Source organism: Colobus angolensis, unplaced genomic scaffold, assembly GCF_000951035.1.
Source record: "Colobus angolensis palliatus isolate OR3802 unplaced genomic scaffold, Cang.pa_1.0 Scaffold95, whole genome shotgun sequence".
NCBI lineage: Eukaryota > Metazoa > Chordata > Mammalia > Primates > Cercopithecidae > Colobus > Colobus angolensis.
The window spans coordinates 1,363,280-1,380,995 of NW_012123487.1; the positions used below are offsets into that span (position 1 = coordinate 1,363,280).

The 17,716-nt window shown below is 50.9% G+C and overlaps 1 protein-coding gene across 3 annotated transcripts in view; it reads left to right on the forward strand.

The window, feature by feature from the left end:
• The first annotated feature begins 3,093 nt into the window (after window positions 1-3,093).
• The window catches only part of PTPRN (protein tyrosine phosphatase, receptor type, N), a 21,418-nt gene continuing 6,795 nt past the window's right edge, over window positions 3,094-17,716 (forward strand). Inside the window, exons 1-19 of one of the 3 annotated variants that reach the window (XM_011932197.1) lie at window positions 3,094-3,448; window positions 4,832-4,882; window positions 5,123-5,236; window positions 8,812-8,908; window positions 9,808-10,069; window positions 10,154-10,508; window positions 10,932-11,066; window positions 11,675-11,709; window positions 12,382-12,656; window positions 12,856-12,942; window positions 13,232-13,311; window positions 13,505-13,569; window positions 14,509-14,727; window positions 15,179-15,379; window positions 15,480-15,627; window positions 15,790-15,863; window positions 16,101-16,178; window positions 16,273-16,392; window positions 17,435-17,601. In XM_011932197.1, coding sequence (XP_011787587.1) covers window positions 3,334-3,448; window positions 4,832-4,882; window positions 5,123-5,236; window positions 8,812-8,908; window positions 9,808-10,069; window positions 10,154-10,508; window positions 10,932-11,066; window positions 11,675-11,709; window positions 12,382-12,656; window positions 12,856-12,942; window positions 13,232-13,311; window positions 13,505-13,569; window positions 14,509-14,727; window positions 15,179-15,379; window positions 15,480-15,627; window positions 15,790-15,863; window positions 16,101-16,178; window positions 16,273-16,392; window positions 17,435-17,601 — 2,678 coding nt within the window. In that variant the 5' untranslated portion in view covers window positions 3,094-3,333. The remainder of the gene's footprint in view (window positions 3,449-4,831; window positions 4,883-5,122; window positions 5,237-8,811; window positions 8,909-9,807; window positions 10,070-10,153; window positions 10,509-10,931; window positions 11,067-11,674; window positions 11,710-12,381; window positions 12,657-12,855; window positions 12,943-13,231; window positions 13,312-13,504; window positions 13,570-14,508; window positions 14,728-15,178; window positions 15,380-15,479; window positions 15,628-15,789; window positions 15,864-16,100; window positions 16,179-16,272; window positions 16,393-17,434; window positions 17,602-17,716) is intronic. The other 2 variants (XM_011932199.1, XM_011932200.1) reach the window with 2 other exon arrangements.

Genomic DNA, 17,716 nt, shown 5'->3' on the forward strand with positions numbered 1-17,716 from the left:
CCCCACCCCAAGAGAAATTTTAAAATTAAACAAAAATGAAAATACAAATTATCACAATTTGTGGGATGCAGTAAAAACGTTGCTTTATGGGAAATGTATAGTGATGAATGCATATATTCGAAAATCAGAATGATCTAAAATCATTGACACTGGCCCGGTGCAGTGGCTTATACCTGTAATACCAACACTTTGGGAGGCTTAAGTGGGAGAGGATCACTTAAGCCTCCCAAACTGTACCAAATGGCTAAATTAATTGTACCAATTGGCTACGCCAGCCAATTGGTACAATTAATTTAGAAAACAGTTTTATATTAGCCATTAAAGTTTAACATACACTTATTAGGGCTCATCAATTTAACTCCCAGGTATACAGTGGTTCTTAAATTTCAGCATGCATTAGAATCACCTGGAGGGATTGTTAAAGTCAGAGAGTCACATTCACAGTTGTTTCTTCAGTAGTTCTGGAACCCAAGAATTTGCATTTCTAAGAAATTTTCAGATGATACTGATACTGCTGGTCCAGAGACCACAGTTCAAGAACTACTATCTTAGAGAAATGCACACATATGTACACAAGAGACATGTGTACAGAAATATTCATAATAGCGGCCAGGCGCAGTGGCTCACACCTGTAATCCCAGTACTTTGGGAGGCCAGGGCAGGAGGATCACAAGGTCAGGAGTTAGAGACCAACTTGACCAATATGATGAAACCCTGTCTCTACTAAAAATACAAAAATTAGCCAGGCGTGGTTGCACCTGTAATCCCAGCTACTCAGGAGGCTGAGGCAGGAGAATCACTTAAACGTGGGAGGGAGAGGTTGCAGTGAGCCGAGATTGTGCCACTGTACTCCAGCCTGGGTGACAGAGCGAGACTTTGTCTAAAAAAAAAAAAAAAAATTATACATAATAATACCAAACCTGAAACAACCCAAATGTCCATCAGCAGAAAAATGGATACAATTTTTTTTTTCTTTTTTTTGAGATGGAATCTCACTCTGTCACCCAGGCTGGAGTGCAATGGCGTAGTCTCGGCTCACTGCAACCCCATCTCTCAGGTTCAAACAATTCTTCTACCTCAGCCTCCCGAGTAGCTGGGATTACAGGCATAAGCCACCACACCTGGCTGAGACTACAGGTACGTGTTACCACGCCCAGCTAATTTTTGTATTTTTTGTAGAGACAAGGTTTTGTCATGTTGCCCAGGCTGGTCTCAATCTCCTGGGCTCAAGTGATCCTTCTGCCTTGGCCTCCCAAAGTCCTGGGATCACAGGCATGAGCCATTGTGCCTGGCCTCTACAAAAAAAAAAAAAAATTTAATTAATTAATTAGCCAGACATGGTGGTTCATGGTGGTGGCTACTCAGGAGGCTGGGGCAGAATGATTGCTTGAGCCCAGGAGTTGAAGGCTGCAGTGAGCTACGATCTAGCCACTGCACTCCAGACTGGGTGATAGAGTGAGACCCTGACTCTAAATAAGTAAATAAATGTTTTAAAATGTATTAGTCACTGTTAGAGGTCACAACACTACACCGACTCATTATTTTGCAAAAAGGTAAAGAGAAAAAACTAAGAATGTATGTTACCTTTCCAGGTGGAGTTGCCTTTTAATGTAAACTAAACCCAGTTGATGAGAGAAAGCCCTTCTTTACAAAATAAAATAAGCGATAAATGTGAATGGAATGATAGGATTATAAAACTCTCCATTTTGCAACCTCTAATGAAATCATTTAATAAAGGATGGATCACCAATGAATAGTGAAGCCATTAGGTGAAAAGTTGATGAGGAACTATATAGTCTCACAGTGCCAAAGTATCATCCAAGTGTTGTAACGGCACTTAGGTTATGCAGGAAAATGTCCCTATTTCTTGGAGATGCATAATGAAATATTTAGAAGAAAAATGTCATGATGTCTATCACTCATGTTTAAATACTAAAAAGAAGCAAATATGGTAAAACATCAATAAGTGTGGATGATGAGTGTGTAGCTATTCATTATGCATTTCTGTCCTTTATTTTATTTTATTTTATTTTACTGGAAAGCAAGAGAGGAAGGAGATCAAACTTGAACTTAAGAAGCTCACTCCGCTACTTATTGGATGGCTAGAGTGGAAGCAAAAGAGCAGTTAGCTGATTGTTGCAGTGGTTGTGGTGAAAGAGCACAGTGTTTTAGTTCAGGTAGTGAGGATGGACAGAAGTGGACTGATGGGAGATGTATTTTGCAGGCAAAAACCATGAAATGATTGATTGAGGTGGCACAGTGGGAGAGAAAGGAGAGTCAAAGCTGATGATGAGGCTAGGCCCAGTGGCTCACACCTGTAATCCCAGCATTTTGGGAGGCGGAGGCTGTTGGATCACCTGAGGTCAAGAGTTCAACACCATCTGGCCAACAAGGTGAAATCCTCTCTCTACTAAAAATGCAAAAATTAGCCAGGCAAAGTGCCCTGTGCCTGTAATCCCAGCTATTAGGGAGGCTGAGGCAGGAGTATGGCTTGAATCCAGAAGGTGGAGGTTGCCGTGAGCCAAGATCACACCAGTGCACTCCAGCCTGGCCGAAGAGCAAGACGCCATCTCAATAAAAAATAAATAAAAGCTAATGATGAAAGCTAATATGTATGGAGCATGGAGTATCTACCAGTCCAGTCATCCTTCTAAGTGATCCACATTAGTGTAACTAATGAAATCTTCACAATCATCGTGTGAGGCAGGTACTATTAGTACCTCTACTTTGCAGATCAGGAAACTTGGACGCAGACAATTTAAACAAGGTGCCCAAGGTCATACCCTTAGTAGATGCCCTGCTAGAACTGGAATCTAGGCACACCTAACCATTTCTTCTTAAGGAAGAGACCAGTACCATCAATGACAATGAGTAAGAGTACTTATTTTACCCACTTTTCTGCTTCTCGTCTTCGGGTTTATCATTCTGGACCCACCTATCTTTCCTGGCCCCCCACTTAACTTGACCCTTTTCGCCCACCCTGGGGCGGGGAGACAGAGGTGGTCCTAGAAGAGGGCTACAGGTCAAAAAGGGGTGGGGCCAAGTGGGAATTCTAGCGAAGCGCCTACTATTTGACGGAGGAGGGATGGGCTGGGTAGGTCCCCCGCTCCGACAGGGCTCTTACGCCATATGTGACGCAAATTAGCTTACGAGTCGGGGGTGGAGGTGTCGTCAGCACCCGCCTGCGGTTGGCCGCGTTGCAGCGAGAGGGGCATGTAGACCCCGCCTCGTAGGGAGGTGGGGAGCGGCAGGCCCCGCCTCGGCCCCTCCGGCAGGCTCCCGCCAGCGTCGCTGCGGCTCCAGCCCAGCAGCGAGAGCCCGGAGCTCGGAAGGATGCGGCGCCCGCGGCGGCCTGGGAGTCTCGGGGGATCCGGGGGTCTCCGGCTGCTCCTCTGCCTCCTGCTGCTGAGCAGCCGCCCGGGGGGCTGCAGCGCCGTTAGTGCCCACGGTCAGGAGGAAACTTGGGCTGGTGGGTGGTGGGGGACGGGGAGCCGCTTGGGGCCTGGAGCGAAACTCGGTGGGGGTGGGGGTGAAATGTCATGAAGCTCGGGTAGAATATGGGTTGGGGGAGGCATGCGAGATGAGGAAGGTGAGAGGGCATCTGGGAGGAAAGGGGCGTAGGCCTGGAGGTGGGGCTGGGAATACGGGGGCGGGACCTAAGAGAATTGGGCTCAGGGGAAAATTGCAGGTTGGGGAGAAGGACGCGGGGTGCATGTGGGCAGAGGGACTTAGAGACCGGCTGCGAGACCACAGGAGAAGCCAGTTGCTCCGAGGCGCCTGGGAGGCGGTGACAGGCGCTGAGGAATGGGAAGAGGAGGGGGCGGGGACTTGGCGGGGAGGATGAGGGAACGGTGATCTCTGGGCAGTGGAAGCCTGGGCCGCAGGCATAGAGTCTCAGCTGCGCCGAGAGAGAGACCAGGGTTTCTCCGTAAGCCTAGAAAGGCTGATTGCAGCGATCTGATTTCCTGTAACGGGGGACAGCACGGGGAGGGGGCAGAAGAGGATGAAGAGGGGAGGGTCCTCTCCTGTCCCCCTCCCCACAGCCAGGCCTGGTGCTGACTCACATCTGTGCGGACAGAGACAGTCAGCGCTGACTCACGGGCGGGGGCTGGGGGTAGGAGGACGGCGCGTGGGGGAAGGGGCGCAGCCTCGCCGCCTGGCGCCCTCTTTCCCCACTCGGGCTTGGAGGTCCGAGAGGCAGAGTACTTCCTGTGACGCTGTGGGTTGGCAGAATAGAACAGAGGGCTCAGGTCTGGTGGACAGTCCTCGCTTTGTGACCCCTTCCTCTCTGGTAACCGCCTCCAGGCGAGCCCTTGGCGGCGCCAGACTCAGAGCTTCAGCACCGCGGACAGCGCCAGCGGCTCGGGACAGCGCGGGAAGAGCTGCCTAAGAGGCACCTTCCCCAGCCACCCCCATACTCTCTTTCCCCCGACTAAGTGTGCTAGGGTTTCCACCTCTTCTGAGTTCCAGGCCATTATAGGATGCTTTTGGATATTTGGGAAGGAAATTCCCCTTTCAGAATTTGGCCAAAACCTCTCCTACAGTAATTCTATGAGTCTCTCTCCCTGCACCTGGAAGGTTTCTTCCCCATCACTCAGTTAAGCAAACAGGCTTTTAAGGATACAGACTCACAAATTCTTAAAATCCAAAACTAGATCTCATGCTTCCTTTTAAGAATGTCAGGCCTGATTCCTACTCTCCTCCCAGCTTAAGGCCTTCTTTAGAATGAAAGAATAAATTGCATCTGCTTCTCCCTTTCCCAGCCTGTCCACCCATCTGCCCATTCTCTGTGTGTGGGTGTCTGAGCCTCTGCTCACCTGTTCCTCTACAGGCTGTCTATTTGACCGCAGGCTCTGCTCTCACCTGGAAGTCTGTATTCAGGGTGAGTGAGGCCCAAGCATAGAACTCACAAGATGTGGGAGTTGGGGAGAGGGGTAATAAAAAAACTAGAAGGGGAGAGAAGGCCCAGAAAGGAAGAGGGCTACTGGGCTTGAAAGAAGGAAGACTTGCCTGGAAGAGGAGAGGTAGGGGAGGAGGTGAAGAGAGTACTGTTCATTTGCAACCTGGACTTTGGAAGGCCTCTTGCTCAAGCCGCCTGCTGACACCACTTTTGTGCCCTTAGATGGCTTGTTTGGGCAGTGCCAGGTGGGAGTGGGGCAGGCCCGGCCCCTTTTGCAAGTCACCTCCCCAGTTCTCCAACGCTTACAAGGTGTACTCCGACAACTCATGTCTCAAGGTAAGGTCTGGGTGCACTGGAGGACAGAGATTGAAACTTGGTTAGTTATGAGTGGGGAAGAAGATTTTTCTACAAGGAATATTCTTATCACCCCCACTGCTGGAGCCTCATCTTCCCAGATCTTGCTGGAGTGAGAGGTGGAACCCTAGAGATGGGCTATTCACATATGGACTCTCTGGAGAAGCCCAAAGGAGGCTTCTAGAAGAAGTCACTGGAAAAGGCCAGTTTCCATCTCCTTAGGACCAGTTCCTCTCCCTGGCAGAGCCAAGAACTCTGGAATCCTCAGCCAGGATAATATTCCACTCACCCAATTCCTCATTCAACAAGTATTTATTGAGTACTGACTGTGTAGCAGGCATAGTTTTAGGTATTTGGAATGTGTCAGGGAATAAAACAAAGATCTCTGCTTACTGGAGTTCATGTTTGGGGGATAAGGGGAGGGAACACAGTATAAAAGTTAGAAAATGCATAGTGTCTTAGAAGATGATAAATAGCATAGAATATCACAGCAGGATAAAGGGATCAAAATGGTGAGGTGTAGAAAGCTACAGTATTAAATCAGGAAATCAGGTGGTCAAGGTGGACATTATTGAGACTATGAAATCTGAACAGACTTTTTAAGGAGGTAGGGGAGTTTGTCAGAAGGTTATCTAGTGGAAGAGTATTTCAGGCAGACCAAATAGCTAGGACAAAAGCACAATTCTGAAGAACACCTTGCAGGCCAGGGGACTGTAGAGGAGTGATGGAGAGGAAGAGTAGAAGGTCCAGTCAGGTAGGTAATGGGGGAAGGGATGTGGATCACTTTAGGGCCTCATAGGGGAATGTATGGACATTGGCTTTACTCTGAGTAAAGAAGGAAACCATTACAAGATTTGGAGCATAGGGGCGCATGATCTGATTTACACTTTACAAGCATCACTTTTGCTGCTGTAGTGAGACTAGAACAGATGGAGTCAAGAGTTGGTGAGGGAGACCACTAAAAACAGCCACAATAGGTTGCTCTGTCTGTGGAGTACCATTCTTTTGTTTCTTCACCTCTCTAATAAACTGCTTTCACTTTACTAAAACAAACATACAAAAACTACAATAACTCAGATAAGAGATGAATATGGATTAGGCCAGGGTGATTGCAGGGAAGGAATGAAGGATGACAGAATTCTACATTTATTTTTAAGGTAGTCAGCATTATTTCGTGAAATATTGGATATGGTTATAAAGAGAGGAGTCAAAGATTTTTTGGGTTTTTTTTGTTTTTTGGTTGTTGTTGTTGTTGTTTGAGACAGAGTCTTGCTATGTCACCCAGGCTGGAGTGCAGTGATGTGATCTTGGCTCACTGCAACCTCCACCTCCCAGGTTCAAGTGATTCTCCTGCCTCAGCCTCCCAAGTAGCTGACATTACAGGTGCGCACCATGATGCCTGGCTAATTTTTGTATTTTTAGTAGAGACAGGGCTTCACTGTGTTGTCCAGGCTGGTCTTGAGCTCCTAATCTGAAATGATCCATCTGCCTGGGCCTCCCAAAGTACTGGGATTACAGGCGTGAGCCACCACGCCCAGCCAGGAGTCAAAGGTTTTATTTACTGAATAACTGAATCAGTGGAGATGTCACTAATTATAATGTGGAAACTTGCAAATGGATCAACTTTGTGGGGGTGTTCAGCTTTGAATATGTTGAGTTTAAGATGTCTACTCAAGTGAAGTGGGAAGTTGAGTACATGAGACTGGATTCTGAGAGACAGAAGTCTCAACTATAGATATAAATTTGGAATTCTTTGGTATATAAATGGTAATTAAACCCATGAGGTGGATGAGATAACCAAAAGATTGAGTGTCTATGAAGAAGACCAAGGATCAAGTCCTAGATGATTCTTACATTAAAAGGACCAGGCCGGGTGCAGTGGCTCACACCTGTAATCCCAACACTTTAGGAGGCTGGGGCAGGCAGATCACGAAGTCAGGAGTTCAAGACCAGCCTGACTAACATGGTGAAACCCTGTCTCTACTAAAAATACAAAAATTAGCCAGGCGTGGTGGCAAGTGCCTGTAATCCCAGCTACTCAGGAGGCTGGGGCAGGAGAATCACTTGAACCCGGGAGGCAGAGGTTGCGGTGAGCTGAGATTGCACCACTGCACTCCAGCCTAGGTGACAGAGCGAGACTCTCCATCTCAAAAAAAAAAAAAAATGAGGACCAGGAGAAAACGAGGAACCATCAACTTCCTCTCAGGGAGACTGAGAAGGAAAAGCCAGTGGAGTAGGAATAAAAACAACAGTGTTCATTGTTCCAGAAGCCAAGAGAAAGTGTACCAACGAGGAGGAGTGACCAACAATGTCAAATGATGATTACGGGATAAGTAAAATAAGATATGAGAATTGACCACCAGATTTGGACATGCAGACATCACTGGTGATCCTGATGACAGCAGCTTTGGTAGAATAGTTGGGAATAAAATCCTGAATAAAGTGGATTAAGAGGGAATGGAAAGAGAGGAATTGGATACAGTCAGTGCAGACAACTTTTTCTAGAAGTCTTGCTGCAAAGAAATGGAGTGATCACTAGAGAAGAACGTGGGATCAAGCAGTATTTTTCTTAAGATGGAAGAAATTGCATATTGTTTGCATGGGAATAATGTGAATAATTCAGTAGAGAACAAAGGAAATTATGTAGGAAAGAGGAAAGAATTGCAAGGAGAATATTCCTGAGTAGGTGAAAGGGAATGAAATCTAGAGCTCAGAGGCACTGGCTTTAAATAGGAACACAGACAGCTCATCTAATGTGAATAAGCAAGGAGGCAGGTGTGGATGTTGGTAGATACCAGAATACAAGTTAAGAGCAGCACAGATTTTAAATCCAGAACCAGAGAAGAAAAAATGAGGGTGAAAAGTGGGAAATTATTCCTTTAGAATAACTCCTGACAGCAGAGATTTCTGGGGAAAGAGTCAAACGGGAGAGCTGTCTATGAATAAGATGATGATGATGATGATGATGGTGATGATGATGACAACACTGAAGATGATTATACATGTTTAAAACATGTGGATTGTGCTTTAGAGTTTTCTAAGCACTTTGATTTCCCTGATCACCCTTGATCTTCACAACAGCCTCCTGAAATACGTATCATTTCCACTTTACAGAGAAAGTTGAGGTTCAGGGTCAACACAAAGAATAATAACAATAGTATTAATAATTATGGTAATAGCATTTGTTAAAAGTTCACTACATGACAGGCACTATTCTAACTGTTTGATATTTATATGTGTTATTTTAATGATAATAACAATCCTAGGAGGTATAAATCCCCATTTTATAGATGAGGGAATTGAGGCTTGGAGAGGTTCAGCAACTTGCCCAAGGTTACATCAGTAGTAAAGGCAGGATTCAAACCCAGGCGGTCTGGCTCCAATAGCTGTACCTGAGGGTGGGAAGAGGACAGCTCAGATCACCCACTGAGTTTGTCCCTCTACTCCGACAAACCCCATGAGCTGCAGGGCAGAGGGTACAGTTCTAATCCCCAGTGGTCCCCATTACTGGATCCCCAGACTCCTGAACCAACTTACGCTATCCTTTTTCCTGACAGGATTGTCCTGGCATGATGACCTCACCCAGTATGTGATCTCTCAGGAGATGGAGCGCATTCCCAGGCTTCGCCCCCCAGAGCCCCGTCCAAGGGACAGGTAGGCAGGGTTTCTCGACAGCTCTAGCAATGGTGAGGCTGGTGAGTCTGTGGTTGTCCTAATGGATGCAGGGAAGGGGAAGGAAGTGGGCACCAAGGCCAGCATGCTGGGACACAGGTAAAGAGGTACAGGAACGGTCACTCTCTGACATGCTCACATGGCCAACAGGAGCTGAGCTCATCTCTAGGGATCCAGAAAAACAGGGGCATTTTTTAAATGTTTTGAAAACTTTTACTTTGGATACTTGAAAAGAAGCATCAACGTAGTCATCATGGGAGAAATTAGAATTGTGTTGGACTGAAGTTGTTCAATATTCCATTTCATTATTATGTGAATTTCTATGTGACAGGAGCTGCCATCATCTTTTTGTGGTTAGGGCCTCTAAAGACATCATCCAGACTCTGCAAAGCAGAGAAAGTAAATGAGGTTTACGGAGCTTAGATGGTGAATACCAGGATGAAGACGGCATAGTGATAGGGCGTGGAGGAGCAGTCCCGAATATCTGGACATACACTTGGAGAGCCAGGTGTGGGGACATGGCACATGGGGCAACGGGGACAGCTGCAGCCACAGTTCATCTAGAGAAATTCCTGGCTGCCTTCCCCTGCTCCTGTTTGCCCTTTCTCCATCCCCAGCCTCATGATTACCCAGCCTTTGCAGCTGTTTCAGAGACCCAGCCATGCCTACCAGGGAGGCAGATACCTCTGCCCTCAGCTTGGCCCTCTGGTCCCGCCCCATGCCCACCCAGCCCATCTCTCTTCCCCTGAGGTCACCCAGTTTCTAAAGAGGTCAGGCCTGCTCTTAACTGCTGAGCCTGCCTGGACCTGACTAGTTCTGCCTTGCAGGTTCTCTATGCCCTTCCCACGGCTCCAACACACACACTTTGCTTTCCTTTACAGGTCTGGCTTGGCACCCAGGAGACCTGGTCCTGCTGGGGAGCTGCTTTTACAGGACATCCCCACTGGCTCCGCCCCTGCTTCCCAGCATCGACTTCCGCAACCACCAGTGGGCAGAGGTGGAGCTGGGGCCAGCTCCTCTCTGTCCCCTCTGCAGGCTGAGCTGCTCCCCCCTCTCTTGGAACACCTGCTGCTGCCCCCACAGCCTCCTCACCCTGCCCTGAGTTACGAACCTGCCTTGCTGCAGCCCTACCTGTTCCACCAGGTAAGCCCTTGACTCTGGTCCCACCCCGACCGCAGTCTCTCAGCCCGGACTTCTGCTCTTACCCAGATTTCTGGTTTTTCACAGTTTGGCTCCCGTGATGGCTCCCGTGTCTCAGAGGGCTCCCCAGGGATGGTCAGCGTCGGCCCCCTGCCCAAGGCTGAAGCCCCTGCCCTCTTCAGCAGAACTGCCTCCAAGGGCATATTTGGGGACCACCCTGGCCACTCCTATGGGGACCTTCCAGGGCCTTCACCTGCCCAGCTTTTTCAGGACTCTGGGCTCCTCTATCTGGCCCAGGAGTTGCCAGCACCCAGCAGGGCCAGGGTGCCAAGGCTGCCAGAACAAGGGAGCAGCAGCCAGGCAGAGGACTCCCCAGAAGGCTATGAGGAGGAAGGACTAGGGGGTCATGGAGAGAAGCCTGCTTCCCCAGCAGTGCAGCCAGGTAACAAGGTCCTCAGCATCCACCTCCCTGTGAGGGCTGCTTTAGGGGAACCATAGTTGGGCCCTTCCCTGACAATCCATGCATTTGTTAACTTGTCCTTAAATTCATTCATACACTTAAGGAATGTCTACTGACAAGCTGTTCTGTGCCAGGCACTAGGAAAGTGGTGGGGACACTGTGGGGAGTGGAGTTGACGTGACTCTTTCCAGTGGAGAGTCAAAATGTCCTGAAGTTTGATCTGGGTCCCAGGAAGACCTTTCCCCCAAAGTGTGGACAAGGGCTGGGAAAGGGAGGGTACCCCTTGGTATCCTGGTGTTTGGAAAGAGTCTCTTAATATGCTAGTCCCCTCCCATCCTCACTCACTCATCAGCATCCCACAAGTTCACCGCGCAATCAGCCCTGAGCTCTGTGTCTGACTTTCAGCAGATGCAGCTCTGCAGAGGCTGGCTGCTGTGCTGGCGGGCTATGGGGTAGAGCTGCGTCAGCTGACCCCTGAGCAGCTCTCCACACTCCTGACCCTGCTGCAGCTACTGCCCAAGGGTGCAGGAAGAAATCTGGGTAAGTGTCCAGGCAGAGGGAGGGACCACCATCTCCCAGCTCCATGGAGGCCGCTTGCCCTGCCTCAAGACCACTTGGAGTAGCCTGGAGGGGTAAAGTCAGGCTTCAGGGGAGAGAGTTCCTTTGAGACACAGGGTCATTGCCAGCAAGGCAGGGAGCAAGGGGGTAGGGTGGTGAGCTTAGGAGTTAGATCAGGAAAGACTAGAGGGGGGAAGTAATGGAAAAAGCAGCCAACAGAGGGTGTGAGCAGGAAAAAGGAGGCATCGAGAAGGATGAGTTGGTGAGAATGAAGGCTTAAAAACGGGCATAGCCAGTGCTAAGGAGAAGCCAGTAATTGATGTGTAGAGAAATAATTGAACAAAGAGTAGCTTCGAGAGAGATGGCCAATGGCAGAGGGAGGAGTTAATAAAACAGTAAATTGGGAGGAGGAAGCAAAGAGGAATGAGGCCAGGCTTAGGATGAGACTGTAACAGGGTCATGGTCACTGACTGAGATGAAGACCACAGCAAATGTACCAAGTTCAGGGTCTCTGGCCCTTTCTCCCACTTGTGTTGTGTAGATCTTGGCCACGGCCATTTTTCCAGACTCTTGTTTTTCCTGTCTTGCAGGAGGGGCTGTAAATGTTGGAGCTGATATCAAGAAAGTGAGTCCCCAGCACCTCCTTGACTCATAATCACTCCATGGCAGCACGCCCCCTCGCCAAACCTAAATCTCAAATTTAGGACCCAGAATCTGCATCCTCCCACCCCTCATTTTGGGGGGAAACCAAGGCCCAGAGACCACAAGTTATTGCCTAAGGTCTCCCATCAAGTTGATGGCAGAACTGGGGCTAGAAAACCAAATTCTTAATTCATTCCTCTTTTCACTGCAATCGTTTCAGATCATCCTAGAGCAGGAGGGAAGTTTCGAGCAGGGAGCCCTTCCTGAGCTTCTGTAGCTGGAGGAGCTCCGCTTCTTTCTGTTTCATGTGTTGGATTTCTAAGACTTTGTGGTTAAACAAAAGTCTAGAAACCATTGCCTGCCTCTTTGCCTTTTGCCCTCACCCCAGCTTCTCTTGCTGCAGGGGTTTTCTGTCTCCAGCCCCATTCTGTGGATTAGTACAGACCATTTTCAATCATTCAATCCTTTATTCATTCATACATCCATTTACTTGTCCCAGATGCTCTGGTGTCCTCTCTATACCCAGCACTGCAGTGGTCCCTGGTGGTAGAAAGCGAAAAGCAGGTCCTGAGCTCCACTGTGGAGAGCTCCGAGTCCAGGGTACCCCTTCCCCCAGCACTGTCCAGAGGCCACACCGCCACCCTCTTCTAAACAGACAATGGAGGGGCCAGTGGAGGGCAGAGACACAGCAGAGCCTCCAGCCCGCACACCCCCCATGCCTGGACACCCCACTGCCAGCCCCACCTCCAGTGAAGTTCAGCGGGTGCCAAGCCCTGTCTCCTCTGAGCCTCCCGAAGCTGCCAGACCCGCTGCCACATCTGTCCTGCTAGAGAAGAAAAGCCCACTGGGCCAAAGCCAGCCCACAGTGGCAGGACAGCCCTCAACCCGACCAGCAGCAGAGGAATATGGCTACATCGTCACTGACCAGAAGTAAGGGCTGCATCCTGGGAAACCTTCTGGTCTGCTGGGAGTTGGGCTGGCCTGCCTGGCCGGAAGCAGAGAGCAAAACGTGCAGATGTGCAGGGACAGGGAACTGGAGGGCTGCTCTGCACCCCTGGAGTGGCCTGCTTTAAGAAAATGACTGAGAGGGTTGCCCCACTTTCCTTCTTCTGCCTTCTCCCGTCTCCAGGCCCCTGAGCCTGGCTGCAGGAGTGAAGCTGCTGGAGATCCTGGCTGAGCATGTGCACATGTCCTCGGGCAGCTTCATCAACATCAGGTGGGGCTGGCATCTTGCTGGGGCAGTGGCCGAGATCTAGAAAGCAGCTTGAGCAAGGAGGTGGCTGGAGGGGCTTGGGGGAAGAAGAGCAGACAAACTCTGAGCTCAGGGATGCTCCCAGTTGTGTTGAAGGTCCAGCCACACCCAGCCTGTTGCTGGCCCCATCCAGCATCTTCCTTGCCTCAGACGCCCCTGTAGGGCATGCCGGATCTGCTCCAGCCCCATGCTCTAACGGGGAGAGGGCTGCAGTCTGGGTGGAGAAGGCAGTAACATAGCTCCTATCTGGCAGTGTGGTGGGACCAGCCCTCACCTTCCGCATCCGGCACAATGAGCAGAACCTGTCTTTGGCTGATGTGACCCAACAAGCAGGTAAATATCTCTGCCACCTCAATCCCAGGCTTGGCCCCAGCCCCATTCCTAAGTGGATATATCCAGGCCTGTGGCTGATGCCCCCTTGAAATGTTCCCAGCCCACATGGGCCCTGCCTGCTGCTTGGCAGAGCAAGACAGAGGACGGAGACCACATGGGGCTGGAGCGAGCCTGACCTTTGTCCTCCCTGCAGGGCTGGTGAAGTCTGAACTGGAAGCACAGACAGGGCTCCAAATCTTACAGACAGGAGTGGGACAGGTATGCGCTAACTGGAGAATCAGTCGAAGGCCCCCGAGGGCTGATATTGTCCACAAGAGCTGGAGGCAAACCAGAGGGGAGAACTGGAGCTGAAACCTGATGTGTCCCTAGGCCCGGCTGGGTGGGTACGGCCTTAGCTCAAGCAGCCCCTCCCCCCGCAGTTCTCTTTCTGACCAGCAGATGGCGCAGGTGTCCCTTCCCTGCAGAACCAGCCGTGTGCAGTAAAAAGGCCTGAGAACTAGTTGAGCCGCCCTTAGCCTGCTGGAGCGAAGTCTCCAAATTCCAAGGGAACACCTTGCACAGAAAGGACATTATATTCAAAATATGTTTTGTTTGTTTGTCTGAGACAGAGTTTCACTCTTGTCGTCCAGGTTGGAGTGCAATGGCTGGATCTCGGCTCACTGCAACCTCCGCCTCCCAGGTTCAAGAGATTCTCCTGCCTCAGCCTCCCAAGTAGCTGAGATTACAGGCACCCGCCACCAAGCCCGGCTAAATTTTTTCTTGTATTTTTAGTAGAGATGGGGTTTCACCATGTTGGCCAGGCTAGTCTCGAACTCCCGACCTCAGGTGATCCGCCCACCTTGGCCCCCCTCAAAATGCTGAGATTACAGGCGTGAGCCACCACGCCCGGCCTATACTCAAAATATCTTTGTCCTCTGCGTCCAACATGGATGCCTCACATTCTACAATTCAATTCCTAGGGTTCTCCGTCCGTTTTTAAATGCAAACACTCCTGGTGGGGGCCTCTGGTACTGCACTGTAGTTGAGTTGATCCGATGGGGATTGAGAGCCCATCTGGCTGTACCAGCATACCCCTACTCTCCCAGCTTTGCCCCAGGAGATGTCCTAACAGGGGGTGTGACACGGGACCAGGGTGAGGAGCAGCTCTGAAATCTCCCCGTGCCACTGCCTCCCTTGATTCTAGCCTTGTTCCCACAGAGGGAGGAGGCAGCTGCAGTCCTTCCCCGAATCGCGCACAGCACCTCTCCCATGCGCTCAGTGCTGCTCACTCTGGTGGCCCTGGCAGGTGTGGCTGGGCTGCTGGTGGCTTTGGCTGTGGCTCTGTGTGTGCGGCAGCATGCGCGGCAGCGGGACAAGGAGCGCCTGGCAGCCCTGGGGCCTGAGGGGGCCCATGGTGACACTACCTTTGAGTACCAGGTGTGCAGCCCCAGAAGCTGGTTGAGCAGAAGAAATGCAAGGGGCTTGGGAGTCTGGGTCTTGCGTGGAGTAAGGGTAGGAACTGAATGGGGAGTGAGCCCTCATCCCTGGGAAGGTCCAGTGGGGGCTGGAGAAGCCCCGGTGGGAGGGAGTATGGTATGGGCCTTTATGAACACATGGGAATTGGGAGCATACAGTGCCTAAGGTTCTTCTTGGTGCTGTGCTTCTGGGGTTCTGGGATTCCACTCTGTCACGTCTGAGGTTGACATAAGCACCACCCAAGCAGAACAACCCTGAAAAGGATCAGGGCCAGGCAGAAGACCCTACCCCAGAGGAGCTGAGTTTCACTGCAAATCAGTCAAGGACAAGCCTAGGAGCCCAGAGCTGAACCCAGGGCCCTGCTGAAAAGTTTCAAGGGACTCTTGGACCTCACCTGATTCTTCCTCCACAGGACCTGTGCCGCCAGCACATGGCCACAAAGTCCTTGTTCAACCGGGCAGAGGGTCCGCCAGAGCCTTCGCGGGTGAGCAGTGTGTCCTCCCAGTTCAGCGACGCAGCCCAGGCCAGCCCCAGCTCCCACAGCAGCACTCCGTCCTGGTGCGAGGAGCCTGCCCAAGCCAACATGGACATCTCCACGGGACACATGATTCTGGTCAGGACAGGGCCTGAGCCCAGAGTGGGTGAAGGAATGGGATGGTGAGACAGGCCGAGCTGGCTGTGTGGGCCAGAGCCAGACCGTGGTGCCCCCACAGGCATACATGGAGGATCACCTGAGGAACCGGGACCGCCTGGCCAAGGAGTGGCAGGCCCTCTGTGCCTACCAAGCAGAGCCAAACACCTGTGCCACTGCGCAGGGGGAGGGCAACATCAAAAAGAACCGGCATCCTGACTTCCTGCCCTGTGAGTGAACCCTACTGGTCAACCTGGCCCAGCCCTCTCTCTGCTGTGAGGTGTGGAGGGCTTGGGGTAAGGGGTTGGGCTTCTGGCTCAGGCTGAGTGGCAGAGGTCCCACGACGCCAATGACCAGAGGGCCATCTGGGGTGGGGTGTCGGGTCTGTACAGATGACCATGCCCGCATAAAACTGAAAGTGGAGAGCAGCCCTTCTCGGAGCGATTACATCAATGCCAGCCCCATTGTGAGTGGCCCTGACTCCAGCCCCCACCTCTGCCCCATCATTATCCTGGCCCTAGGCACTCCATTTCCCCATGGTCACCTCCCACCCCGCCAACCCCCTGGAGTGGTGGGGCCTGATATCCTAGCAAGGAAAGGGGGAATTGCCAGCCTTCTCAGACTCTGACCCACTTGCTTTGACCACGCCTGTCCATAGTGGCATTTCCCACACTGGCTCATGGTGTATCTTCCCTGCCTCCAGATTGAGCATGACCCTCGGATGCCAGCCTACATAGCCACGCAGGGCCCGCTGTCCCATACCATCGCAGACTTCTGGCAGGTGGGCTCTTAAAGGGAGGGCTTCTCTGGGGTCCTTGTGGCCAGCCAGGTCCTAGGGAGGTTAGAGTGGAGCTCACCTGGGTCTCTGTCCCTAGATGGTGTGGGAGAGTGGCTGCACCGTCATCGTCATGCTGACCCCGCTGGTGGAGGATGGTGTCAAGCAGTGTGACCGCTACTGGCCAGATGAGGGTGCCTCCCTCTATCATGTATATGAGGTCAGCAGGGCCCCACAGCAAGGGGACAATGGATGTGGGGAGAGTAGATGATGGCCTTTTCGTAACTTTGTCTTCACCAAATGAGCACTCAACAGTCTTTTTAAAAAGGCTTTTACTGGCCCTGCTCATGATTTATACATATATGAATATATATAAACACATATATGCATACACATATATTCACATATATACATTGTGTGTGTGTGTGTATCCTGTCTAGAGTCAAAAAACATTCATAGAGACTTATGATAAAGGCACAGAAATGAAACTATAAAACCACCAAAACTGAGGTAAGAAGCTAACAGCTAAGTGTATATTAGGGAAGATAAGTATACCCAAATACTGAGATTAAGACTTACGTTAATTGAGCCTAATTTAGCTCTGAGTTTCCTGGTGGCCAAAGCAAAGAAAGAAATACCCATTATATATGTTACTAATGTAAAAGAGAAACAAACTTTTTCATTCGGAGAGAGACTAGGCGGAGGGGTGGAGAAGGAGGGGGAACTGGGCAGAGGCCAAGCAGGGGAAAGAGAAAGATTTCAGACAAATGGGAGAATGTGAGCCCCCACTAAGACAAAAGACCTTAAGAACACAACAGAAGCTTCTCATCACCAGATGAGCCTGAATAGTAATTTTTTTTCCCCACCAAATAAGCACATGACGGCTTTTTTAAAAGCCTTTCATTGGTCCTGCTGGTGGTTAATGAAAAAAATCCAATAAGAGTATTACAGAATTTCATCCAAGTTTATGGCACGCGTAGCACCGACACTCTGGTAGACCCTGCGAGGAAGAGGGAGGAGAAACACCGACCTCGAGAGGCTCACAACAATAGTTGTGTCTGGGTGGAAAAGCTACCAGTGGTCCTAAGCAGTAGATAAGTGACAGGTAGCCAGGGTTCCTGGGACCGCTGGAACTTATCATTTGAATCGTCCTGGGAGGCCGGGGGGTGGTTGGAAAGACCGAGAAGGTCGCGAGGAGCGCGCGCGCAAACGCGGGGACTGGGGCAGCCCGCGGCGCTCAGGTCTGGGCCCCTGCCGGGCAGGTGAACCTGGTGTCAGAGCACATCTGGTGCGAGGACTTTCTGGTGCGGAGCTTCTACCTGAAGAACGTGCAGACCCTGGAGACGCGCACGCTCACGCAGTTCCACTTCCTCAGCTGGCCGGCAGAGGGCACACCGGCCTCCACGCGGCCCCTGCTGGACTTCCGCAGGTGAGCGCGTGCGCCCCGGCCTGGGCCCCTGCCGGGCAGGTGAACCTGGTGTCAGAGCACATCTGGTGCGAGGACTTTCTGGTGCGGAGCTTCTACCTGAAGAACGTGCAGACCC